Raw genomic sequence first — 26,005 nt, forward strand, 5'->3', positions numbered from 1 at the left:
CCAGGAGGCCAACAAGACTGCTCCTCGCCCTGCCACTCTCCCGGAGGAGGGTGGCTCCACAAGGTACGGGTGAAATTCCAGGGGATTTCAGGGCACGGGCAGGGGAGGGGATCCGTCTAGAGGGAGGACACGCTAGGAGTCACTCGGTGCGTGGTTTTAGGGGATCCTTCCTTCACTTCCTTTTCCTACTGCCAGGAGGCATCCCCTTTCGGTTGAACTAACCCGGTGTTATTTCTGTTTGGTTTCCCCCTTTCGGTTGCGAGTCTTGGAACACCGACAGAAGCAAGACAACAGCAATCTTCACTCCCATTCAGACAGTGCTCTTGGTGAAGATGGCAGAAGCCCAACCAGGAGGAACTGTGTTACCGTGGACTTCAGTTATTTTCTTGTGTGACCAGAATAAAAATTCCCTACTTAACAAACTATCCTTACGGGTCTTTACCTCATTGTGCGCACAGAGGAAGCGCGGACACAAAGCCTTCATCCGACAGTGACTCATGGCCCAATGGAGCCCATACACCTAATGCGACCCATTATGGGATCCTCAAGTGTCAAAGTGGATATCCATGAAAAGTTTTATATCCAGCAGAAAAAAGGTTGGCCCAGGGCTATCCTGAAGAGCAATCTAATAGACAGAGAATTACATTCTCAGCAGGGACTAACTCCATTTGCATGTTGAATCTCCATGCAGATTGAGAAAATTATGATGACGGAAACTCCGCTGCACTTTACCGTGGATGCATTGAGGCACCAAAAACCGGAGATCCTGACATACAGAAGTTCCCACATTTTTTTAGAAATGACTCTAACATGACCTTTATGTATAATGGTGCACTATGTTTTAAATTCATCATGTACAAAGTTACTAAATGTGATAGTATATTAATCTACAACGACTGACCCATCTCATTTTACCTGCTTTTACTTTACCAAGAAAGTAAACAATTAGTGCATATGGGAGCGTGTTCTGCGTAGTGAGAAAAGCAAAGGTATCTGTCTAATTCAAAAGATTGCAGCGCAGGCCAAGGAAGGCGAGATTCGTACCAGATATTCAGGCTTTCTCCTCAACAAAATGTATGAAAAAATAATCCAAATAGAAATTATTTACATATTTATCTAGTGTTCTACAATACTGGAACAAAACTATGTTGGACACCCGGGGTCTAAGAATTCCTACATACGCACACAGCATAGAGTACAACATATTTCATGTAAAGAAATCATCTTTATTTTACACATTGTACAAGTGTCCTTGGAAAGGTTTGGACTTCCTCTTGCAAAAAACACAATTAAATTCATATACATTCTCAAAGATTTGAAAAGTAGATTCATTGAATGAACTGAAATGCAGAACTTGAAATCATGGCCAGGAGTGGCTGAGACGTAGCTAGTCGAGATACTTAAAGTGGGTGGACGTGGATGGACAGGTAGGACGGAGACACAACAACAAGAGACAGCACATTTTAGGGAAAAGGCATGGAATTGAAGTACTCCTAATCCTCTTTCTCTTCACCGTGGGTGATGATATGCACAAGGTTTTTGTAGTTCAGATTTCCAGTGACATCAGGGGGGAAAGCTGTGAACATCTGATCAACCTAGAATGTAAAAAAAAAAATCGTCAAGTTATGCCAATTAAGTCTCCCAGTCATAAGAAAATACATGAATATAAATAATACAACTAACAATAAAAGCAAAAAGAACAATAATGAATAATGCTAATATTACTATTATTGTTTAGTAACGGAGAAGGCCATATAATATCACGAGAGAGCAGTATGTAAATAATAATGGTGGTGTTTGAATAACGATATTGGAATAAAGAATATTGACTGTTCTTATGGCACACATAGCAAAATGAATTGGGTCCTTGCGCATAGATAATGGGTATTAATTTTAACAAACTCAGTGGCACTCATTTCATTAGACGTATAAAGGCGAAAGGCTGAGTGTGAGCTGCATTGATTCATGTTTTCCAGGATCTTAATAATATACAGAGGTGATTTGTTCATTGGGGTTTTGACTGTTGTGACATTCAACCAAGTTTTGGTTCTTTAAAGTCCCACAAAGGTGGCTTTTTTTGACCACCCAAGTATCTAATTTATTTTTCTGTAAGCCAGATTGCCCTCAATGTTCGCTCTCAGTTTCAAGTTGTAATCTCAGCTTTATTCAAGATTTATATTATCTCCTGATTTTAGCCCACATAAAACACTAATATCATTATGTCCTGGTATTTTGTTTTGTGTACATATCACAATAAGATATCGCCGTACAGTACTATCTTTAGCATTCAGTTTCTAAATATCGATGGTGAGATATCTGAAGCATCCATGATCGGCCAGTCTAATAGTTTGTAATGTGCATAACAATTGTGGTGAAAGGGGACCCTTTCTGGACTCTCTTCTTATAGAACTTCATCAGCTGGATCTCTATTCACTTGCACAGAGGCCTCTGCATTCTTATATAAGATTGTAGGTGTCTTAACCCTTTCGATGCACATGACGGAGCGGTTCCGTCATGCGCGTCGGTCGCGCTGTGCGTATGACGGAACCGCTCCGTCACGGCCCCGCCCGCTCAATAGAACCTTCAGCACGGCGCCGTAATCCGCGCCACACTGAAGGGGTTAATGAATCTGTCTTATTATGGATAAAAATATGGGCTAAAGAAGAGGCTAAGGGCCTGATTTAGAGTTTGGCTGACAGGGTACTCACAAATGTGACAGTGTAAATCTTTATTGCTTGATTAACAAAATTTATTGCAATTAAAACATTAATATCATGTATAAAAAACAGTTCCTCAATAGTTTTAAAAATGTGATATGTTAATTAACTAGGTCAATTTTCGTTTCCCTATTTTGCCAATTGATATACACTATACACCAAAAAAATGTCAATGGTTACATGCCGTACTGGAACATTGATAGCACAAACACACATCTTTTATCACAGTCATTCATTCATTAATCATAGTAAAAGTAACTTATAATGATCAAGTAGTTCCCAAGGATATACAATAAAAACTGTAAACATTATGTGCCATTCTGCAAATTAACTATAAAGTGCCTAGGTGCTTACACATGGTCTATAGAGTTAATCACACATGTAACTAAAAACTGTCTATCATAAACCACAATATAGGCCATTAAACAATTCGATAAAACTATAAACATTATATACCATTGCGCAAATGAATAATAAAGTGCGCTTTCCATAATCTTTAGAGCTTGATTCCAAAGTTGCCAAAAAGAGAATCATTGGGTCAAGCTGCATAAACATTGAAAGTGCCAGGTGCCAAAAAAAGAAACAAATGTGACAGAATAGCTTGTCCGTCAAACTCTCTGTCCGCATGCCCTTTTTAGGTCTCGCCTGACCCAGCGCATGCGCTGGTCTGGCGAGACTTATTGAGAGGGCTCCAAAAAGTACTACCAGGCCAGCATAGAGCTACAGTGCATGTGCATGGGCGCGCGCGCCTCGTTTTCCATGATTACTTTCACTTTCGCGGCCGCTTTGATGTTGATCAGGCACGCAACACCCATTGGGCTCACTGGGCTTCAGCCCCCCTCCCCCCCCCGGGGTCATGTGTGTCAGCCCGGCTGATGTTGATCACCATCGCAATCGCGATTGCTTTCACTTTCGCGGCCGCAAGGCCGCTTGGCATAGCCAATAGGTCTCGCTTTTGGGACCTTATAAGTATTTAGTTATGCAACTGTTGCATGGCTAAACACTTATAAGGTCCCAATGGCGAGACCTATTGGCTATGCCAATGCTTGTTTAAGTTGGAGGACCATCAACTTTCTGTCTGAAGTAACCCCATTGATGGAAAGCGTACTCCGACGACCTGACATAGTACTGCCCATAAGAGAAAAGGCATCACACCATCTGCCCTATTTAGGGCAGAAGGTCTGATTTCCTTTTTTTCTGTGCATCACTGCCAGTCTATCCCTGCCCCTAAACCTGGCAGTGAAGAACAGAAAAATGTAACTATGGTAGTCCTCGGTCCACCAGGGTGGCGGATGTAATGTTCTCAGATACCCTATAGGAGAGAGTAAATACTGCCATACTATAAATTAGGCCCTACCGCAGTTTCAGCAGAAGATGCAGAAACCGAGAATCACCATACTGTAATGGGAACAGGAGCTGTGCAAATACAAATTAAAAATGTATTCATAGAATTGATTAATTTGTAGTTGCGGATGAAGTTAAACAATTGAAAACTATAAAAAAAAAGGTGCGGTGCTTCGAATTTTTTTAGGTCACTCGGTTGCGCATAGTTCAGATGGTATTTTCCTTTTACTGTCATTAAACATCTGAAAACGGACATGGCAATCCTGGGCAGTTAAACACACAATAGCCGATGTGCAGAAAGAAAACTCTCCGGGACATTTGCTTTTGTTTTTCTGAAACGAACAGTGACGGCTAGCTTAAAAATGAAATGGTAGGGCGCGAAGGCGCAAAACTCACCATTCATTTGGGAGCTCCACAGGTGCAGCACTGTCCACGAGCAGGAAAAGGAAGGACTTCCTTCCTGCTCGTGGAACGCAACTTCAACCAATCCTAGAGCTGCTTTCTTGCTGTGAAAGCAGCTCCAGGATTGGTGGGAACAGCGCTCCCACTAGCGCTCATTTTATGAGGTTGGAGGCTTGTACCAGCAATCCCAAGGTTGTTACTCAGCTTTGGAACTGCTGGGTCTACAGTACGCATGTCGGGCTGGCTTTCACAAGACGGCCGGCCAATCCGTCATGCGCACTGTAGACCAGTGCCGTAATCCTGCATTTTGCAGAATCCAGCCCACCCCCCTCCCTCGCGCTGCACACAGCGCAGGCTAGTGCGGTGGCAAATAAATAACATGGCATTGACATGCCATTTTATTTATTTGTGTTTCCTGCTGTGCTCGCAGCAGGCCGGGCTACGTTCCTCTGCTCCTGAGGAGGAGCCGCCCCTGGAAACGAACATTCACTTTAGGACATTCGGCATCCATCTGTGCAGTTAAAGGCAAATCTCTAGCATTATGCTTCAGCAGTGCAACAATTAACCATTTTATTATATAATATATCCGCTAATGAGAGTCGATTTTCAAGACAGAAATTCCAGAAGATTGGAAAACAAAATGTGTTCTTCCCTATAATTTTGTAAGTGGAAGTTGATGCTCTGCCTGGGGAGCACCTTTCAACATTGTCTGTGGACTTCTGCAGGAGACATTGTTATTTTACATAACTCAGTTGTAATACATTATTTTAAGAGAGTAGTGAAGTCATATTCTTATTACATTACCATAGAGATGGCACATCTCTAATTAAATTTGAGTGCTGATGTCACAGATTGTAGTAAGAAAATCAGACAAACAATTTTATACAGGAAATGCAAACCTCCATGTCTTACAGAGCAATATTACAGTAGTGTGTGCAAGTATAAGGAAAACTGATGGAAGTGCTTCACCATACCTCCTCCTTGGAAAATCTTTCGGCCTGCGTCATCAGCATTTCTCGAATACTACAAAGAAAACATATAAGATGATATTTAACGTGAGCGTTTTCTTGTTTTCCAAATAGTTCTACGAAGAGCTTAAAAATGCATTTGAATGCATTTGAATTTGTAGCTTAGAGCGTGATTTATATCTTGGTGGCATGAAAACTCTGTCGCAGAAAGCCAAAATGATGGTCCGTCGGTCACATTTATATGAAGTGGACCATAGGTTTAATCACAGCAGAGACTACTCTATCACCGCTGTGATTAAACCCCTCTGATGACCCTGCAGTGTAAGGAGGCAGACCTGTAATTCAGATGGGTGGAATTAAAGGTCAGTTCACTGCCCGTCACTGCCAAAAAAACAAACCCTGGCAGTACTGGGAAGGTAAAACAGCTAAATTCTCCCTTCTGCATTGGAGAGGATTCCCATGGCGAGGGGAGGATTTTCTTTTTTTTTTTCAAAAAGAGAATCCAGTTTGAGTATTTTCTTTTTGAAAATAGAAAAAGAAAACTATTTGGTGCAGGACTCCATCCTGCTGACGGAGCCCTGCACCAAACAGCTAATTGCCTTGACAGGGACCGCCATGACAGCAGTTCCTGGCAATGCTTTATAAATGACCATAAGTTTGGAGTTCCTTAATAAATCTGCCAGGTGGTCCCTCTTTCGCCCTGGCAGAACAATGGGCCATGCGCCATGAAATAAGTCAGGCACTTCATAACTATGAATCTCTATTTAAACAATATCAGTTTGAGAAAAAATACACACAAAAGAAGCAAGATCTTGAAAGGTGGAAAAGAATATCAACCAGAATGCTGATTTCAGTAGAACTTTTGGGAAGTATGTTTCTAATTTTGTTTGCCTTGCATTTGTTGAACAATTGCATGGCCACATGTGCTGGTACTAAATACACAACTGTTCATAAAGCATGCATTACATTCAGGCATACGCAGGATATAATAGAGTAAGGTTTAATACAACTTTTACTGCACTACCTCTAAGAAGCCTGTGTTGGGAAGGAGACAAAAAACTTTGCTTTGCAAGATAACGGTTGTATGTCAATATATTGAGGTCAACAAACGTGTTGTATTTCACTCTAAGTAAGTAATTGCATATATAGATTTACTCTGCTTAACTTCCTGTCTACTTACCTTGACAATATTGTGCTATTCGATACAGTGGATGCAATATGTTTGTCATCCAGTATATTGCATGCGCCATAGTGAACCTCCCTCCCCACCCCCACTGACAAAATATGTGACTGGAGATAAGAAATAGATTGGCCTCTAGTGGTAATGCCCTGGTGTGGCTCATTAGGGCTGGATCAGCCATATTTTCAGAGTAACACAAGAAATATGTTTTAGTTGAAGCCAATGTTACCCTGTACCTGTCATGGCAGAAGAAACAAGCATTGGCATAGCCAATAGGTCTCACCTTTTGGCTTTCTAAGTGTTTAGCCATGCATCACATTATCCTGGGTTAAAAGCCAATAGGTCTAAGCAACATGAGACTTGTAGGTTCAGAATGGAAGACGAGTGAGAAACTGTAGAGGCGTCAGGGGAGCAGGTTTCTAAGTTAGGAGCAAGTTACCCAAAAGTTGACGTGAGTAAGCCCCCAAATATGCAAATTCTAAAGTCACGGCCGCCAGTAACCAGAATACTGCTTTCCACTCTGTCCACCACAGCCCAGCACGAGACGCATTCAGGTGCATGGAGTAGCCGTCTTATCACACGGTGAACTCATTTTCCCCCTTCCAGTGGAGCTTGATCGATCATTTAGTTAAGTGCCAGTTTCCTCATTCCTAGTAGCCTCAGTAACGGCGGAGCTGCTCTTTATGTGGTTTATTTTGTTTAATGCACTGTGTAATCGGCCTTGGTGGTCCGACGCATTGTTCTGCGCCATATTAGATAAAAAGGTTAGGCAAACCGTCAGCAATACACTGCCACATGAGACACAAGAGTGGCTCGGACACTCCCTGGAACTGCTTTCGATTCTTTGCTGTACGTTGGGCCACCCTGCCCGACAGGTTACCCTCAAACGTTAAGGAAAAGGTGCGTGGCGTTTACGATGTACGCAGACAAAAACACCTTAGGTACACCCCGCTAATGCCATATTGTGTAGGCCCTTCTGTGGCGAGAGTCATGGGAAGGGAGGAGAGTGATAGGTGCGGAGTGAGACTAAAGCAAATTTGTCCTATGAAGGGCACTGCGATTTGGTAAAAAACAATCACTTCCTCATTGGCAAGAATGATGATGGCTATAAATAGGTAGATGAGCTGATAGCTGCCTGTTAGTCGTAAAGTGCTGTGCTGCCAATATGAAGAACTTTAACTTCCTCTTACAAGTCAATAGTGTGTGAACTGTGTATCCAATCCTTCTCTGTCCCTTCCCTCCACTGCTTGCTTGCATATCAAAGGCAAGCTTTTCTCACCTCGCAAAACTTTGCATCCCTACTATGTTTGAAACATGCCTAGAATTGAACCTTACTGTTAAAACCCACCGTCGAACAACAGTACTGTATAAAACAAACAAAAGCGAATGCACGGCGTGTTGAGTGTAACCTGACCCACCAGGAATGCAGCTGCCACCCTGCGTGCCGCTGCTCGCTTCTGAGAGCAAAACGCTGTGGGAGTGACACATTGGAAAGGAGTTGGGACATGCACCCGTCTTTGACCATTTGTGTGCTTTGATTATTGAAAAACACATGCAAAGGCCAATCCAATGTGTGAGAGGAGTCAGACCCACACGGAGAAGTTTAGAGTGATTACAAGAAGCCACCCATAGAGCAGCGCATGTGAGCTGCGCTGGGCTCGACCTAAAAAATGTAGTTCACTCAAAATGCTATAAGAAACCAAGGGCAATTAACAGACCCTGAAGTGTTTGACCTGTGGAGGAGCGAAGGGGAAATAGGTGTGATTCCCCAGATATGCCTTCAGATTCAACAGTAGCTCCTGGAACCATATTTCATGCCAAAAGACTCTGACTTTTATTACTGGCCTGATGCAGATTTCATATCAGACCATATGACATAGTCTTTGCCATAGTGTCCTTTAGTTTTCACTCCGAGCACTTCCAGTACTGAGCCGACGAGCGTGAACAGACCTGTGTACTCTCCAAACAGGGATATACATTGAGCTATGTAAGATTTCATACTGAGATGTCAATTTAACTAATAAGAGCATGCAGGACATAGGGTGCACTGCCCTTACTGCTGTGTGAACTAGATGTCATCTCAAATATGTCTTCATTTTTATTTCCGCTTCAATGTAAGGTAAATAAGTTAAATAATACGGCTCATGATGCAGCCGGATATATTGTACGGGGTGCCCGCTACTGCATGATCTGATAAGCTGGCCAGCATTATCTTTAGAAAATTGCAACTCTAAACGGGGAACAGAGTAATATTAAGGGTTCTCCAACCAATGCAATCTTGGGAAACCTAAGCAATATGAACAAATAAGTACAGTATACTTGCCAACTGAGCCCTAAAGAGAAGTGGTAAACCCTGCCAAACATGGGTTGACTCTGGCTAGAAATATGTCAATGACTTTGAATAAAGGTTTTGATGAAACTGGACTCTACAAGTTGGACTATACAACAATAATTTGATGTAGCATTATCCTTTTGTATTTGGAATTAAAACGCTAATGAAGAATTCAATTAAGCACTTTATGTCTCAGAATGAATATAAACTTAAATGGTGGATAACATTGAAGAGAATACTATGAGAAGAAAGGTAGGGAGAACAACTGCACCAGGCTTTAACAGCCCAATTTTCTCCACGTATGAATATTAAATTTTTTTGTATCATCAAGTCAAATTAAATAAGTTCATTAAGGCAACTTTTTTTATTAAAGAAAACAGGGATATCCCTGTGCTCCTGCCTCTTTTCTCCCTCAACCCTCAATAATCCCTCCCACCAATTCTCTGGAACTCTGTCATCAATGGGAATTCTTGCTCCTCTTCTCTTTCTTTCATACATGTTCCTCTGAAGTTTTATTTTACTAGCTATTACTGGGGAACTCTTCTTCTCCATAGAATGCTCTGTGGTTTTACTTCCTGCTGATGCCAGAATAGATATAATGAACAGACTGTTGCCCATGATTGTTGCTAGTAAAGTTTATTATTTATTCCTTTCTTTTTTTCTAGAGTAATGTTTGGTGTTTTAAGGTGTTCACTTTTGCACGTGGGCTGATGTTCAATATCCAGTCATTTAGCATGTTTTTCCAACTTACGTATAAAATGACTTGGTCTTTCATCAGATTCCATTTTCTCAACTTCATTTTCTCAAAGTTTGATTTTCTACTGATGAGCCTGACTTGCCAAAGAATGTCTTTGTATTACCTTTATCTGTTGACCACACTATGGGCCTTACTATGACTATGGCAGTCCATCGGACTGCGGGAGCCACGATGGCGGTACAGGCACCGCTGCAGCGGCGGTTCGACTGCGCCATTACAACTTAGGCGGTTGGACCACATTGGCACAGCCGCAACCGCCAAGGATCAGAGATCCCTTGCGGTTTTGCAGCAGTCTTGAGGCCACAATATGCCAAGCAGAGTACGAGTTTCCTCAGCGCCACACTTTTCATGGCGGTGAGACCACCATGAAAAGTGCGGTGGTGAGGAAATAAAGGGGGCCCTACAGGGCCCCCTTGTGCCTCTGCGCCAGGGGTGCATGCAGGGGGGTCACATGTTGTGCCCACCCTGTCTGCATGAACCCCCCGTTCATACAGGGTACGGGCTTGACCGTCCATGCCTTGCAGGAACTGCCTTTGACACTGCTACTGCTGTGCTTTTTTCAAAGGCACCGCCGTGGGAACGCCTAAGAACTGCCCGCCATAGACTTTAAAAGCCGTACTCTGGCAGGTGGTTTTTTATGGCTTTGGCGGTGTCGGAGCAGGGCGGCGGCGTGGTGGCCCCTCTCAGGGACCGCCAAAGTCATAATAAGGCCCTTGAAGTTGGGGCATAATAAGTCAGTTAATGGAGCCTACAAACCAATCAATTCCATCCAGGTTTACCAATGGCAAACATAACCACAAAGGCTGGGTTAGAATGCAAAGACAAGGTGTTTATAGTAAGACATCTTAAAATAAATACAAAAGCAGATGAAGTCAACCATAACTAACCCTAGGAGAGGATCACCCTTATTCAAAAGAGCTGTCGGATGCAGAGGAAACTTAACATATGCAAAGTCTCATTTTATGTGTATGATCTTGTATGTTTATGATGCCTGATGTGCTGAAACATGGTAAAAGAAAATGGGTAATAATCCATGGTATTCAACTATGTGCAACATCTATCCACACACGATGAATCACACTTACTAGTCAGATCGCAGAAGACCTTTGCCTTCCGGGTCAAAGACTTTGAAGGCATTCAGGATGGTCTCTTCTGGGTCAGCACCTGAAATGGACAGGAATGAGAACTGAACACTGTCTTGTTTAGGGTGAGCATCTTTGTTTAAAGATAGTCATGGGAATACAGCATTGCACATACCTTTCAGTTTCTCTCCAAACATCGTTAGGAATACAGTGAAGTTAATTGGTCCAGCCGCCTCCTTTAACATGCCGTCCAACTCCTCGTTCTTCACATTGAGGCGACCTATAGAAGGAAGGTACAGATGGGAATCATACGAACAGTACTATAGAGGGTCATGTGACTACTTGGATCAACACAGAGCTGAACTTCAGTGTTCCCAATCATAGCACCATGGAATGCTTAGAAATGCATCTTGGGAGTGGAAGGTCTCTGTTACTTTTTACTTGTTTTCACTTAATTTCTCCTGAAGATATTTTTCTCAGACAATTTATCCCTGTCGCTTCTCACCTTACTATAGACATGCACCGGCTACTAATTGTGTTGCTATTGCTTCGACACCACAACACTGGGCGCCATTCATCTCTGATTCCATGCTTTGTAAAAAGGAGCACCATGCTGCCCTTGAACTTGAGTATGAACCCAGGAAGGCTCTTTTTTTGCTCATGAGGATGACCACCTCACTCCCAAGGCTCCACACGGTCAAAGGTTGTGGCGGCAAAACCAGAATAAAGGCTGTGTTGCCTGTACGGGTGGACTTCGGACAGCCACTGCTGGCATGACTGCCTGGGCCGCACAGCTCAGTACATGCAATGGCTCCTGCGGGGGTCCGGAGCAGAAGGGCAGAGAGATAAAGTAAAGGGCAGGTATGTGTAAATCCTTTGTGGCACCTCCCCCATGCATTTCCCCTGCTTACCCCTGGAGCACCCCCATACCCTCCACGAAAGGAGGGGGTTCATAAGGGACTACTCACAGGTGTCAGGCTTTTGCATCAACATCCAGAACTGGGGAACATTTAAGCAGGGCTTTTCTACCCTCCATGATTACCCTGTGTGTCACTGAGATCAATGAAAGGAATATAATCTCTATCTGCCCCATTACCTATCCTAAATTCCATGCATTATTTTATCTGTTTATTTAAAATGTGGAAAGGTCAACCCTCACCTGGAAGGGAAGTGGGTGATGTAGAAAATATTTAAATAACATAAAATAAGATCAACAGCGTACAAAATAAAGGAAAAGAATAAAAATACAATTGAAGACATACCAAAAAGCAGATAACAGTAATCAGTAGACAGAGAATCTTCACCTGTCACATTATCAAATGAGCACAGTGCACTTTGAGACATTCTCCCTGCAAATTCAGCGGATAGCTAGGAAAGGTAAATAAAGGTGCTTGCGACTCTACCTGGTTATTTCTCACCACAAACCCTAGTGAGAAAAGTCAAAAGCCCTGGACGTTAATACAGCAGACACTAGAATGACTCTTAAATATGGATCCTAAAAATGAAGCCTCAAGTGCAGAGGTTTGGCAAAGCCTGGCTGACTGTAGTGAATGGCATGTGGGTACCAGGAGCTAATCTGGCCCACTTAAAAATCACAACAGGAGTTCATTGTGAACAGCATATTAAGCCTTCCTCCTACACTTTGGCCTTCAAACATTGAATATTGTATTAATTATTCATATATATATTCAAATATAACCTTTGCAATTGCTTCACATCCTACAATTAAAAGATTAATTTAAACTCTTATGAAGTAAAAAGTCAAAAATATTGCATGCGGTTATCTTCGCTAACTCATAACTCTACAAAGAAACATGTCATACCAAAAGAAACTTTTTTTATCACTTTAATATTTCAAAGTCAATTGGTCTGATTCACCAACTACATTTTGTAAGACATAAAATAGTACTAACGCAGTACTACTTACTTAGTGCAAAATGCAATTCACAAAACTAAAAGTGGAAATCTCTACCTCTCCTAATTTTGCTATGGGGGGATCTCGACTTTTAAGATGAATACTTAGTACTAAATGTGGCAGGGACCAGGGTAAGTGGTGGTTAAATGGGGAAAATCCACTATGAAATTAGAGAGGGTTGGGGAAAACTAAAGAGGGGTTTACTGAGGGACGGGCTGCTACAAACACCCACCCCCCTAACAGTAAGCACATTGCTATTCACAAACGACACCTCTAACGTTAATTCGGACTTGAAGGTGGCAAAGCAGTAGTACCCGTACTCCAGCCCAGCTTTGGAACAAGGAAAGCACTATAGATAACCACTAAGAGGTACTGCATTATACTCCTATGGAAAATAATAGGAACTTAAAATAACACCCCATAGGAAATAATGTTAAATAAATCAAATTAATTAAACTTTTAAAACATATGTACATATATATATATACACTGAAAAAACCATAGGTTTCACACATGTTATAGTTAGCGGAAATTTTACTGATAAAAAACCAATGAAATTCCCCCGTTATAGTTAGTGCAGGCACCTATAACTCACGCGACCGCAATCCTCTGCTGATGCTAATACTGTATTTAGAGACTTATTTGCCCATGTCTTCTTCCATACATTTTTAGCTATACATATATTACAAATATTTTTTTTTCATAAAGACACATATGTCATCAGCAGAAGATTGCGGTCGCGTGAGTTATAGTTGCCTGCACTAACTATAACGGGGGAATTTCATTGGTTTTTTATCAGTAAAATTTCCGCTAACTATAACATGTGTGAAACCTATGGTTTTTTCAGTGAATTTGCAAGGTTTTTTAAATGCTAATTCCTAACTATAACGTGTGTGAAACCTATGGTTTTTTCAGTGAATTTGTACGGTTTTTTAAATGCTAAGTTACTTTACGCCATTCGTGGCGTGCGCGCCCACATAACGCAGTTCGTTCCGTGCGCGCACGGTGCGCTTCGCGCACCGTGCGCGCACAGTAAGCACGCGGTGCGCTTCGCGCACCGCGCGCCCACTTTACGCAGTTAGTGCCGTGCACGCACGGTGGGCACGCGGTGCGCGTGCCCACGTTACGCTAGATGGGCCATGTACGCACGATGCGCTTCGCGCACCGTGCGCACATGGAGGACATATGATGCACTTCGTTTTGAAAGGTAATATTTTAATTTTTCGTAATTTTTATAAGCTAGGCACAAATGGTGCCCTTCGGGCACCATTTGCACACGGGGTGGACAGAGTGTGGATAATTTATTTATTTATTTATTTATTTTTAAATATTATAGTTTATCTCATGTGTTATAAGCCATGCTCAATTGGTGGCCTTCGGCCACCAATTGCACACGGGGTGGGGAAAGTGTGGATAATTTTATTTTTTATATAATTTTTTACCGTACGCGTACGGTAAGCGTAATCGGCGAAATTGCGAAAAAAAAATAATTCAGTTTTTTGCCTTGGGGGATCTTTGGGGACTCCCTCAACATGGCTATGTGTGTGGGAGCTGTCTAAACAGCCCCTTTACATGTTTTTGTGCTTTGTATTTTCATCATCACTCTCAGTGCGAGAGAGAAAATGGCGGCCGCCGCTTCCTGGTTTCGGCCCATTCGAATGTTTACTAAGATCTAAGAGCCAATCAGAATCGCGCTCGCGCACGCCACCCTACGCGTACGGTAAACGTACCGTAAGCGCACCGTAAGCTGGCTCAGATATATATATTGATTTAAAGGCTATTTTCTCAGAATCTACTGAACAGATTTACACCAAACCTACAAAAGGCACTTCCTTGACCTGAGGACTACCTCTCTGCCAAATTTCAAGTAATTCTGTTCAGCCGTTCGGGCTGTAGCCCTGTCTAAAGGTCCTATGGAAAAATGCATGGGAAAAACGCGTTTTGGGACCCCCCTTTTATCTCAGCCCCCGCTTGACGAATCCCCCCGAGACTTTCAGGGTAGGAGCGGAGCGTAGCGCCCCACCTATTTTGAAAAATTCGCGAGGATTCGTCGACCGGCGCCAAAGTTATTCAAAATAGAATGTTGCGGATTTCCTATGGAAACGTGGTCCTAACTATAACTACCTACTGGCGACCGCCAGTAGGTAATATACATACATATATATATATATATACATATATATATATATCTATATATATAGATATATATATTATCTACTGGCGGTCGCCAGTAGATAGTTATAGTTAGGACCGTGTTTCCATAGGAAATCCGCAACATTCTATTTGGAATAACTTTGGCGCCGATTGACGAATCCTCGCGAAAGTTTCAAAATAGAGGGGCGCTCCGCTCCGCTCCTTCCCTGAAAGTCTCGGGGGGATTCGTCAAGCGGGGGCTGAGAAAAAGGGGGGGTCCCAAAACGCGTTTTCCCCATGCATTTTTCCATAGGACCTTTAGTCCAAGCTACAGCCCGAACGGCTGAACAGAATTACTTGAAATTTGGCAGAGAGGTAGTCCTCAGGTCAGGGATGTGCCTTTTGCAGGTCTGGAGTAAATCTGTTCAGTATTTCCTGAGAATATAGCATTTAAATCAATATATATATCTATAAGCGCGCTCCGGGCGCGTATGGTAAAACTTACCGTACGCGCACGCTGCCGTGCGCGAGCGCGATTCTGATTGGTTGTTAGATCTTAGTAACCATTCGAATCGGTCGAAACCAGGAAGTTTCGGCCGCCATTTAGTCTCTCGCAGTCTGAGGGGGTGAAAAACAAAGGTGGAGAACGTGAAAAGGGGGCATGGTGGACAGTTCCTGACCCCCTAGCCTTTGTCAGGGGGTCCCAGAAGGACCCCCAAGGGCCAAAATTTCCTTTAATTCTTTTGTGAAAAATCGCGGAGTACGCGTAGCGTGCGCGTACGGTAGAAACGGAAAAATTCCACGAACTGCGTAACGTGGGCGAGCGGTGCGCGAAGCGCACCGCGCGCCCACAGCGCGCACACGTATGGTACGCGCACGGTGAAAAACCTTACAAAACAAACAAAACAAAAAAATGCATAAGTTAGCATTTAAAAAAACGTACAAATTCACTGAAAAAACCATAGGTTTCACACACGTTATAGTTAGGAATTAGCATTTAAAAAACCTTGCAAATTCACTTAAAAAACCATAGGTTTCACACATGTTATAGTTAGCTGGACATTTCACTCGTGAAAAACCATTGCAATTCCCCCGTTATAGTTAGTGCAGGCAACTATAACTCACGCGACCGCAATCCTCTGCTGATGACGTCAGATATTACATCACTGATGACATATGTGTCTTTCTGAAAAAAAAATATTTGTAATATATGTATAGCTAAAACTTAATGTAAGAAGACATGGGTAAATAAGTGTCTAAATACAGTGATGTAATATCTGACGTCATCAGCAGAGGATTGCGGTCGCGTGAGTTATAGTTGCCTGCACTAACTATAACGGGGGAATTTCATTGGTTTTTCACGAGTGAAATGTCCAGCTAACTATAACATGTGTGAAACCTATGGTTTTTTAAGTGAATATGTATATATATTTATATATATATATATATATATATATATATATATATATATATATATATCCAGTACTCGTCCTGCAATCCCGAATGTTGGAAAGGACGAAGCGAACCCAAGTTAAGTGCTTTTGAAGTTTATTCCGTGCCCTGCACCGCTGCCATTACGCGTTTCAGCCCTCTGGGGGCCTTGGTCACATGATACATCACATGGCTCATTTCACACTATTTAAAGTGACAGTGCTCAGGAAAGACAAACAAACACTTCCGTTTCTTCATCATGGAAACCGAAGAAATTTTAGCATAATGCTACATATAGTGCTTTAAATTCCTCAAATGCGAATTCTAACTCTGATATGTGCAAAATATCGCAAACTTTTGGTCTAAATACCAAACTTATGTTCAGGCAATTATTAATATGACTAATAAATAAATAAATAAATAAATATACTTATTAAAAGTCAGACAGGGTTAAATGAACACTCTCATTATATCAACATTTAGGACACATTATAAAACAGGTTAAAAACATCTATATGTGAACCATTGATATGGAGTGACAAAGAATGAATATTAGAAGAGAACATGCAGGTAAAATACCTAATTCCCATCTTGATATCATCAAATTGTAACAATATCAAAACCCAATGTATTCAATCTCATGTTGTGCAGATTATACTTGTACCATATTGTCACCCTGTTAGAAGTGCCAGAAACATAATAGACAACTGACCAAAACTGCCCCAGTGGGCTATTGCACTAGCGAATACTTGAAGCACCTAAAGTTTGTTGTCTGCCTGATGTCACCCAAAATTGTGTCTCTAACCTACTGTGCAAAATTGTGATTAAATAGGATAAAAAAAATATATAAGAATTCTTTCATAGGTTAAAAAACTAGTAGCTCATATGTTTGGGGATAGCAGGATTAAATGTCGAGAAACTTAAAAAATCATAAATGAGTAAAAAAGTCCTCACTAGAATTCAATCCATTTGGAATTTTGCTATCTAACTCCAATATAAATTTGGTTTCCAATTTCCTTAGCAGAGAATCGCGGTTCCCACCTCTTCTTAGGGGAGGAACTGAGTCTATCAAGAAGTATCGCAACTCACTAGATCTCCTTGCATGTACTTCATCAAAGTGGCGAGCTACTGGATATGTGGGATCACCACGATTAATAGCTCGAATGTGCTGTAGTATTCTTTTATGGGCCTGGAGTCTTGTACTGCCCACGTAGCGTAATCCACATGGACACTCAAGCACATAGATAACAAACTCGGTTTTACAGGTGAGTTTTTTATCAATTTTGGTGATCCTATTGTTCAATGGAGTAGTATATTCTGTTTTGTTCACTCCATGTTTACATGCTTTACAACTAGCACATTTGATAAAACCTTTGCTAGTCGATAACCACGTTGTATTCTCAACCAACTCCGGGCTACTCTTGACAAGGGAATCACTCATTGAGCGTGCCTTTCGAAAAGTCAAATTAGGTGACCGAGAAAGTGTGTCGCCCAATACCAGGGCACTTTTTAAACAGGAAGTATTATAAAACAGATGATGATAGTAGTGTTTCCCTACCGTGACAAAGGCTGCAAAGCCGAAACGCGTCGGTTGACAGACTGGCTCTGTTCTTGGAATAAAAAGCGTGTAAAAGAAAGGATTGGTGTGTGCGTCTAAACTTTGTTGAAGAAAAAAAAAATATATATATATATATATATATATGTGTGTATATCTATATATATATATATATATTTGGACTATGATGTGTGAATAGACTACCACGTTTATAACCTCGCTTTTGAAGTCGGTGCCCTGGTGTTGCGCCGCTGCAGCTGGGATACTTTGCCATTACGTCTTGATATATATATATATATATATTTTTTTTTTCTTCATGTGTCACCCACAAAAATCCAGCCACTTCCACCATGCGGGGCTGGTGTGGAAGAACGGTGCGAGTCCCGTCAATCATCAATAATTGTCACCACCTCCAACATCAGAGAGACAAGGAAAGTTCACACTCAGCGCTTCACACAAGCATGTAGTTTATTTGGTAACGCGTTTCAACCTAAACAGATCTTCGTCACAGCCTTGAGTTTTAACAAATCATGTCATGCCTCGAGGCCGTGACGAAGACCTGTTTAGGTGGAAACATGTTGCCAAATAAACTAGTGCAAGTGCTGAGTGCGGACTTTCCTTGTCTCGCTGACAATTATTGAGATATATATATATATATTTTTTTTTAAATATATTTATATACATATATTGTTTAATGTAAACAATTATACATAATTATTAAACAATCGTTTTATTATTTTAAAATGTAACAATAAACTTAAATTTAATTAAATTAAACCTTTATATTTTTGCTAAAAATTTTAAATAATTAAATGAATTCAACACGTAGCCTTCAACACATGCATATTAAATACAATAAGAGTGTTACTGTAGGTGGGATTTTTTTTTATTAAAGATTATTTATAAATTAAATGAATATATAAAATTACATAATTATTTTATACACATTTAGGGCCTCATTACGATGTCGGTCTGAAAGCAAACTGACCGACTCCTTGTCAGAATCGGTTCCGACCGACTCTCATTCGGCGAGTCCACACAACCGCTTATGATGCTTCTGAAAGGTGTTGGGAAAGTCTCCCACTAACTCAATGGGAGCCTGTGTTCCGACCGACAACACAGGCTCTCATTGAAAGAAGGGGTGTTTGCGGGAAACCGTGTACCCAGTGGTGGGCACACCATGGTGCCTGCCACACTGTGCATGGTTTTACAGTGGGGTCCCTTGGGTACCCCCACTTGAGGCCTCAGGATGAAGGGAGGCCTACTACAGGCCCCCAAAGACAGTTTCCGACAGACTTTTTGTGTCAGATAGACCGAGCCGAAAAGGCTGTCCGAATCCGACATCGTAATCTGACGGTCGGAAACGCGGTCCGTAAACCTGTACGATTCAGTGTCGACTGACTCAGAGTCTCCGAATGCCGGTTGGAACCGATTTGGAATGATCGAACAGTTTCCTTTCCGACCGAGTGCATCATAATCGGTTGGTCGGAAATTTTTCTGACGAGGGGCCGATTCCGATCTCGTTCGGAAAGCATTGGGCCCGAACTGTGTCCGTAATGCTTTCCGTATGACTCATGTTAGGGGAGTCTGTCCGAGCAAGTACGATGCATTTGAGTGCATCCGGATACAATTCGGTTGGACTCCCATTGACTTCAATGGGAGCCTGTGTACCGAACGCGTACACAGGCTCCCATTGACAAAAGGGGAGGTTGGGGATAATCGTGCGCCCTGTGGCGGGCACCCCTTGGTGCCTGTCACACTGTGCATGGTTGGAAAGGGGGGACCCATGGGTCCCCCACAGGCACAGGCACAATTCGAAGGGCCAAGAGTGAAGGGGTCTGCTACGGGCCCACAAAGACTGATTCCGGCAGCCTTTTCGATCCGGGCAAACCGAAACGTAAAGGCTGTCCGAATCGTTCAACGTACTTCCTCGCTTGAAAAACCTACTTCATAGAGCTGTACGATTCGGCTCTGGAGGGCTCTATCTCTCCCAGTGCCTTCCAGAACCTATTTGGTCAGCGCTAAGGCTTTCAAGGCATCGTACCTGGTCGTTTGGAACAGGCAACGATTTGGTCGGGAACAAGGGCTCTGGGTCGATTTAGGCAACTCCGCATCCGATTTAGAGCCCTTCCGAACAAGATCAGAATCGGCCCCTGAGTCGGAAACATAGGTTCCGACGCGGTTTAGGGGAATCCGACTGCCATCGTAATGAGGCCCTTAATGTGTTAAAGTGCTGTAATATTTCATTTGCTATATTTTATGTTAATAATATATATTGTAAAATTATTATACATTTATATTTAATACTAAACTATTTAATTTTTGTAAAAAATATAGAAAACTTCAATCATTTTTTCTAAACTTTTCTATAGGGGGATCTTAAGCACGGTGGTGGAGACTTCCACCTACGTATATAAAGTTACACTTGTAAATTCAGGCTTAGATGTCTAAAGTTAGGGGCTAGAGACATGTAAGTCTACTCTTAGATGTAAATCTGCACTTGGTAATGATGGATAGCACAAAACTGCAGTTTTACACCTCAGTGCAGGAGTAGATTTACACATGAGTAAATATACACATGTAAATTTACGTTTGTGAATAGGCCCAAATGGATTCCAACAGTTGGCTTTCCAGGCATTAGTTGTTATTATGCAGGCATTGCTGGTTAAAAATCACATGCCTGCATCAAGGGAAGTGCCAAGATGTAGACACTTCCAACCGATGGCTATTACATCAATCCATCGCAAACAAGGAAGGCGGTTCAAGCATACAAGGAGGGCGGTCTGCCACAGTTCCCAGTGGAACTCATAGAAAATATGTAGTAGCATGTGTTGTGTGTAACTGGGAATGACAAACTTCCAGGTGGTGGTCTACGATAAGGGACATGGCCCAGGGGAAGTGGCTATATATGTTCACTAGTATGTTACACTGCCAGCAGTCAGTAACACGGTCTAGTTTCTGACTTTCATATCTTAGAACCACAAGACCAGGGTTGGTTTAATAGAGATTTGTGGCTTCCCCTGCCAGGCTCCACACCTCTCTCATCTCTTCAACCCCTCATTCAGGAGCTGGGGGACCAAGGACATCCAATGAGGCAGGCTATCTCTAGTGATATCACTTCCGGTGCAGGGGTCTTCATCTACCAGGTGCCACCTGGTGTTCCCCTCTTTGGCGAGTCATCGCAGCGAAAAGAAGCGGAGCCGCTTTGGGCTGTGATCGTTGTCTTTAGAGCTGAGCTAACAGACATGTGTACAGCTTTGTATTGGCATTTCTAGGGCAGCACTTTCACATCTTAGTCTCGAGGACTCTGCCAGGCTGAAAATCCATGCAGTGCTTTTCGATCTACCCAGACACTTGAGGGAGAAGCTTGTTGGCAGGTAAAACATAAGTAGCATGTACTGGAAGAAATTGTAGGAAATTAAAATAAAATTGGTAGGATTTTCAGCACTAAATATTATTTTAAATGTACTGGTATCTAAATAGGAACTAAGGAAGAAATATAGCAGACAGTTCTTGAACACATAATTAGTCTGTTCTGGGAAGCTATTTAAAAGTCCTCATTGTAAGCTATGCAAAAAGAGAAAGTACTGTGTAAGCTGTACAAAAAGGGGAGTACTGCTCATTGCAAAGCACTTTCAGTGAAGGCAGATTAAAGAACAGAGGCACACTATGAGATGACATGATTTGTTAAAAATCAAACAAGGTGGTCAGGAGGTGAAACCTTAGGGCTTTAGGACTACTTAGGGCAAGGTGGCCATTACGCATTTTCCATACCCGCGAGCGCCCTTGTGAGATATGGCGTCTTGCATATGGATAAAGCATAATGGCCCTGGCGCAGGAAGAAAAACCCCTGTGCGTCAGTCAGGTTATCGTTGTTTTGTTCTCCAAAAATAACACAACAACTTTTCAAGTTTCTTCTAGTCCCACAGAATGAAACATGAGGTCCACTCAGCAAAGGATCACTGTTTCAAATGGAAAATGCAGCAGTGGTCCCTCCACTGAAGACCAAGAGATCCCAGGTAGGCAGATCTTACTTTTCTGATGGAGTCTAGTCTCAGATTCTATAAGTGCAATCACACAGGTACACACAGGAAGATACTGGTTGACACAGACATGGAAGGCACTGAGATACATGGGCCCTGGGCCACCCTGTGGTATCACTAGGATTGGGAAGATAAGTACAGTGGGAAATAAGAACACCACAAGACAGGCACACCAGAAGTCACCAACAGTGGGTACACAGGGGCAATGGCAGACAGGGACACGAGGAAGACAGGGACACAATGACACCAGGAGTTACTGGGGTGTCACAAGTACTGAGGAGACACATACTGGGGGATATGGGCACTCACTGAGAAACTTCGGGGAGAACACTGGCCACTGGGAGATATGTACATCAGAAAACACCAGGGACACGGGGAGACATGAACAGAGAGAGACACTGACATGGGAGAAATAGATACTGGGTGTCACTGGGGAGTCAGTGATACTAAAAGAAGCAAACCCTTGGAGATAGTGACACCGGGAGACAGAGACATTGGAAGACACTGGAGAGCCACTGACCTCAGACACTGAGAACCCCGGTAGATGTGCACCAGGAGAGAGAGAAATAGGAACACACTGAGGAGTCACAGGTACCGAGGAGACAGAAACATTGGGAGAAAGGGACATTGGGAGATAATGAGAAACTCAGGGGAGCCATGGCAACTGAGAGATGCGGATATCAGAAGACACTGGGGAGTCGCCGCCACTGGGTTAGACAGAGACAAAGCAGACGCGGATCCTAAGAGACAGGCACACTGGTAGCATCTGAGGAGAGTGCATACTGGGAGATACCGACAGAAGGCCTTGCTGAGTCACAGACAGTATTTTTATTTATTTTTTTGGGCTACTTTTAAAGGTGCTAGAGATATCAATGGATGGATAACAGCTGTCAAGGTAAACATAGTGGCAACAACACTGGTAGACTTGGTTGACATGGGAGTCTTTGGCAAGGCACATTCACTGAGATACTGGGATGTCTTGGGAGTCTCTTGGGAAACATACAGACTGTGACTCACAGATACCAAAAGACACAGAAACATATGACACAGTAGACCGGGACGTAAAGACGCACAGGAAGACATGGTCATGAGGGGGACAAGGGCAGATACAGCTGCAGTAGAGACTGCACACAGCACTGCCACACTGGCACCTCTCGAGAAAGTTCACAGCGCTACAAGGCCATAGAAATAGTGACTTTTCTTTCAATGTTTCAACATTTCATCCAGAAATTGGAGGGTTTTCCATTAATACCATTCACTAGATCAGAAACTAGCTTTTATGTCATCTTGTCCTGAAAGAAACTTTGGGGCCTTTTCACGAAGGTAAATTTCCACATGTATTTTTACTCATGCGTGGGGCCGATTCACAAACTGTATTTTGCAGTATGCTTATTAGTACTACAGCAGCACTACTAACGTCCTACAAAATGCTATTCACATACCTACATGTGGCGGTCTATGCCACTGCTATCTTTTATGTGCGGAGAGCTCTGTTGTGACTGCAAATATCTCTACGCACATAGGTATACCTTTTAGTAGTAATTGTAGGAGGGACAGATGGAAGGGGCTGGAAATTGGGGAATACTTACTAATAAAGGGGACGGGCTAAGGGTGAAGTAAGGAGGGTTTAAAAAGGGGTTAGGGGGTGGTTTTGCGAGGAACATGCACCATCCACAAAAGAGTAAGACCATTCCACCATTCCCATTCACAAACTACCCTTCTATAGTTACTACTGAGAAAAAGGACCTAAAACAATTGTAAATGTCATTTGGGTCAGAGTGGGAGTAAGTACAGCTAGGGACTTGAAATAAAACCACGTAGGAACTAATGTTAAAATACATTCAATTTTATTTGAACTATTTAAAAATATATACTCAAATGTATTCTAATGTTAAAACAAATCTAAAAATAAACATAATTATTACTTTAGTTTAAAATATGTTATTAACCTTTTTTAATATACATATTAATGCAACATTAATATTTATCAAAATAGTTAAATCAATGTTAATTAATTCTATATGTCACTTTTAATAATTTCAAATACTTTAAAAAAAGGTTTTTTTTGCTTTTCACTTTAGGTAGGATTTGTTTTAATTGAACTTCAGAAAAAGTATTTCATTTTACATGTAGTATATACAAAATAGTTAGTTTTTTAATTTAAAATTAAAATGTTGTACCTTTTTTATATTATTCTATATTTCAAATAAATATATAAAATGATTTAACATCAATATTATGCACAAAAATACTTTTTTCTATTTTTTTTTTTTTTACTTTAATAAACGTTTTCCTATACTTTACAATAGGGAGATTTTCGAATTCAGTGGTGGAAATCTCTGCCCAACATCAAAAGTTATAAGTAGTAAAGTTAAACTCATAAATTAGGCACCACCTCCTGATTTCAGGGGCTGTGGTCATGTAAGTCTTTACTTTAGAGTAATTTTACACTTGGAAACAGTGAATAGCCTAATGTAGTAATGTTACTCAAAATTGTTAGAGTACATTTACACATGTAGACACACTCATATATAAATTTACCTTTGGGATTACCCCCATGTATATTTACAGTTATACATGGTGTAACTCTACATGTAACTCTACACCTTTTTGGTTGCCACCTTTTCGGAGAGTAGATTTACATCAAAGTGTATACTTACTTGTCTCGACGCACTCTGTTCAGACAGTGGAGACATCTAAGACTAAGTTTACGAGCTCAGAGTTACTATTAGTAACTTTTCACACATAGGTTGAGATCTCTGTCACTGTGGCAGAGAACTCCCGGTGAGAAGGTGTAGGGGAAATTAATATAATTTATTAAATATTTTAAATACATTTAAAAAATAATTTATTGTAAAATATAAATGCAAAACAATTTAAATACTTATTTAACCTAGAACTAATAAAATTAAATATTACAACATGATACCTCTTCAAAATATATGTTTATTGAACAATTAAATAATTTCAATATATGAATTTATTTTATCAATATTAATTTTTCAAACAGAATTTTAAAATCCTACCCTAGCTACTATTTTTATTCTCAATTAATTTTTAGCAAAATGTAATAACAAGTTATGGATTTACTCAATGTAAATTACTTTTTAAATTTTGAATAAAAAATGGAAATATAATTTCGTTTTTAAAAATAAGGTAACTATTAAAAAATTTAAATAATTAATTTTGCATCATTTTTATCACAGAAAATAAATTACATTTAAAAGTCAAAATAATTTATTCATTTTAACAATATTTCCTATAGGGTGTTATTTTAATTCCCTGCATCTATTATATGTTATGGGAGTGTTTTGCAGTAACTGTGAGTGGCGTGCATGGGGCTTTATTTACTCTAAGGTCGGGCTTGGGACATTTAAACCTGTTGTGTCAACTTTAGGGCTACATTAACTTTAGAAGTTTAGTTTAGAACAACAACGGTCTTACTCTTTTGTGGGTGTGTGTCTGCATTAGCATGCCTTCCCCAAAATCCTCTTTACATATTCCTAAACACCTCTCATTCATGAATAGATATTCCTCATTTTCCTACCACTGGCAGGTTGCTCCCACATTTACACTTAAATGATGTACTTACGTGTGCGGAGATCCCATCACGTTGTCAGAGATCTCCAGTAAGAAAAGATAGGTGATGCGGAGGCCTCTGTTCATGGGTTAGATCATGGCATGCTATAGTATGTGGTTAGTACTATAGTAGAACTGCTCACATACTACACCGCACAGTTTGTGAACAGGCTACTTTCGGTACAATCTATGTGACTGCCAATGGTTGTTCATACATGAGTGACTTACCAACTGCAGCAAAGGTGTCTCTCAGGTCCTCCTTGTCGATGAACCCGTCGCGGTTCTGGTCCATGATGGTGAATGCCTGCAGGTGAAAGGTCACACATTAGACTTCACATCTCAAACAACTGTGCATTTACCTTCTTGGTTTTGTCATTGGGGGCTCTTGGCAGCCAGTAGTCACCTGCCCGACCAGAAGGAGGCAAGAAGTGAAAGTGAAGCAATTTACCCAGCTGGTTGGGCTGAACCAACAGCCAGGCAGCCCATATTTGCTTATTTCTCTCCAGGTGCTTGCTTGTTACATTTCCACCAAAGAGTACTGTATTTATCATTTAAAGGGAGGGGACC

General features: G+C 41.5%; 1 protein-coding gene across 1 annotated transcript in view; it reads right to left on the reverse strand.

Annotated features, from left to right (window-relative positions):
- Positions 1-1,205: 1,205 nt before the first annotated feature.
- MYL2 (myosin light chain 2) overlaps positions 1,206-26,005 on the reverse strand; it is a 37,304-nt gene continuing 12,504 nt past the window's right edge. Inside the window, exons 3-7 of the mRNA XM_085633218.1 lie at positions 25,667-25,742; positions 10,958-11,062; positions 10,786-10,864; positions 5,438-5,486; positions 1,206-1,595 (exon numbers count right to left, since the gene is read on the reverse strand). Coding sequence (XP_085489344.1) covers positions 1,494-1,595; positions 5,438-5,486; positions 10,786-10,864; positions 10,958-11,062; positions 25,667-25,742 — 411 coding nt within the window. The 3' untranslated portion in view covers positions 1,206-1,493. The remainder of the gene's footprint in view (positions 1,596-5,437; positions 5,487-10,785; positions 10,865-10,957; positions 11,063-25,666; positions 25,743-26,005) is intronic.

Source organism: Triturus cristatus, chromosome 11 (assembly GCF_964204655.1).
Source record: "Triturus cristatus chromosome 11, aTriCri1.1, whole genome shotgun sequence".
Classification (NCBI taxonomy): domain Eukaryota; kingdom Metazoa; phylum Chordata; class Amphibia; order Caudata; family Salamandridae; genus Triturus; species Triturus cristatus.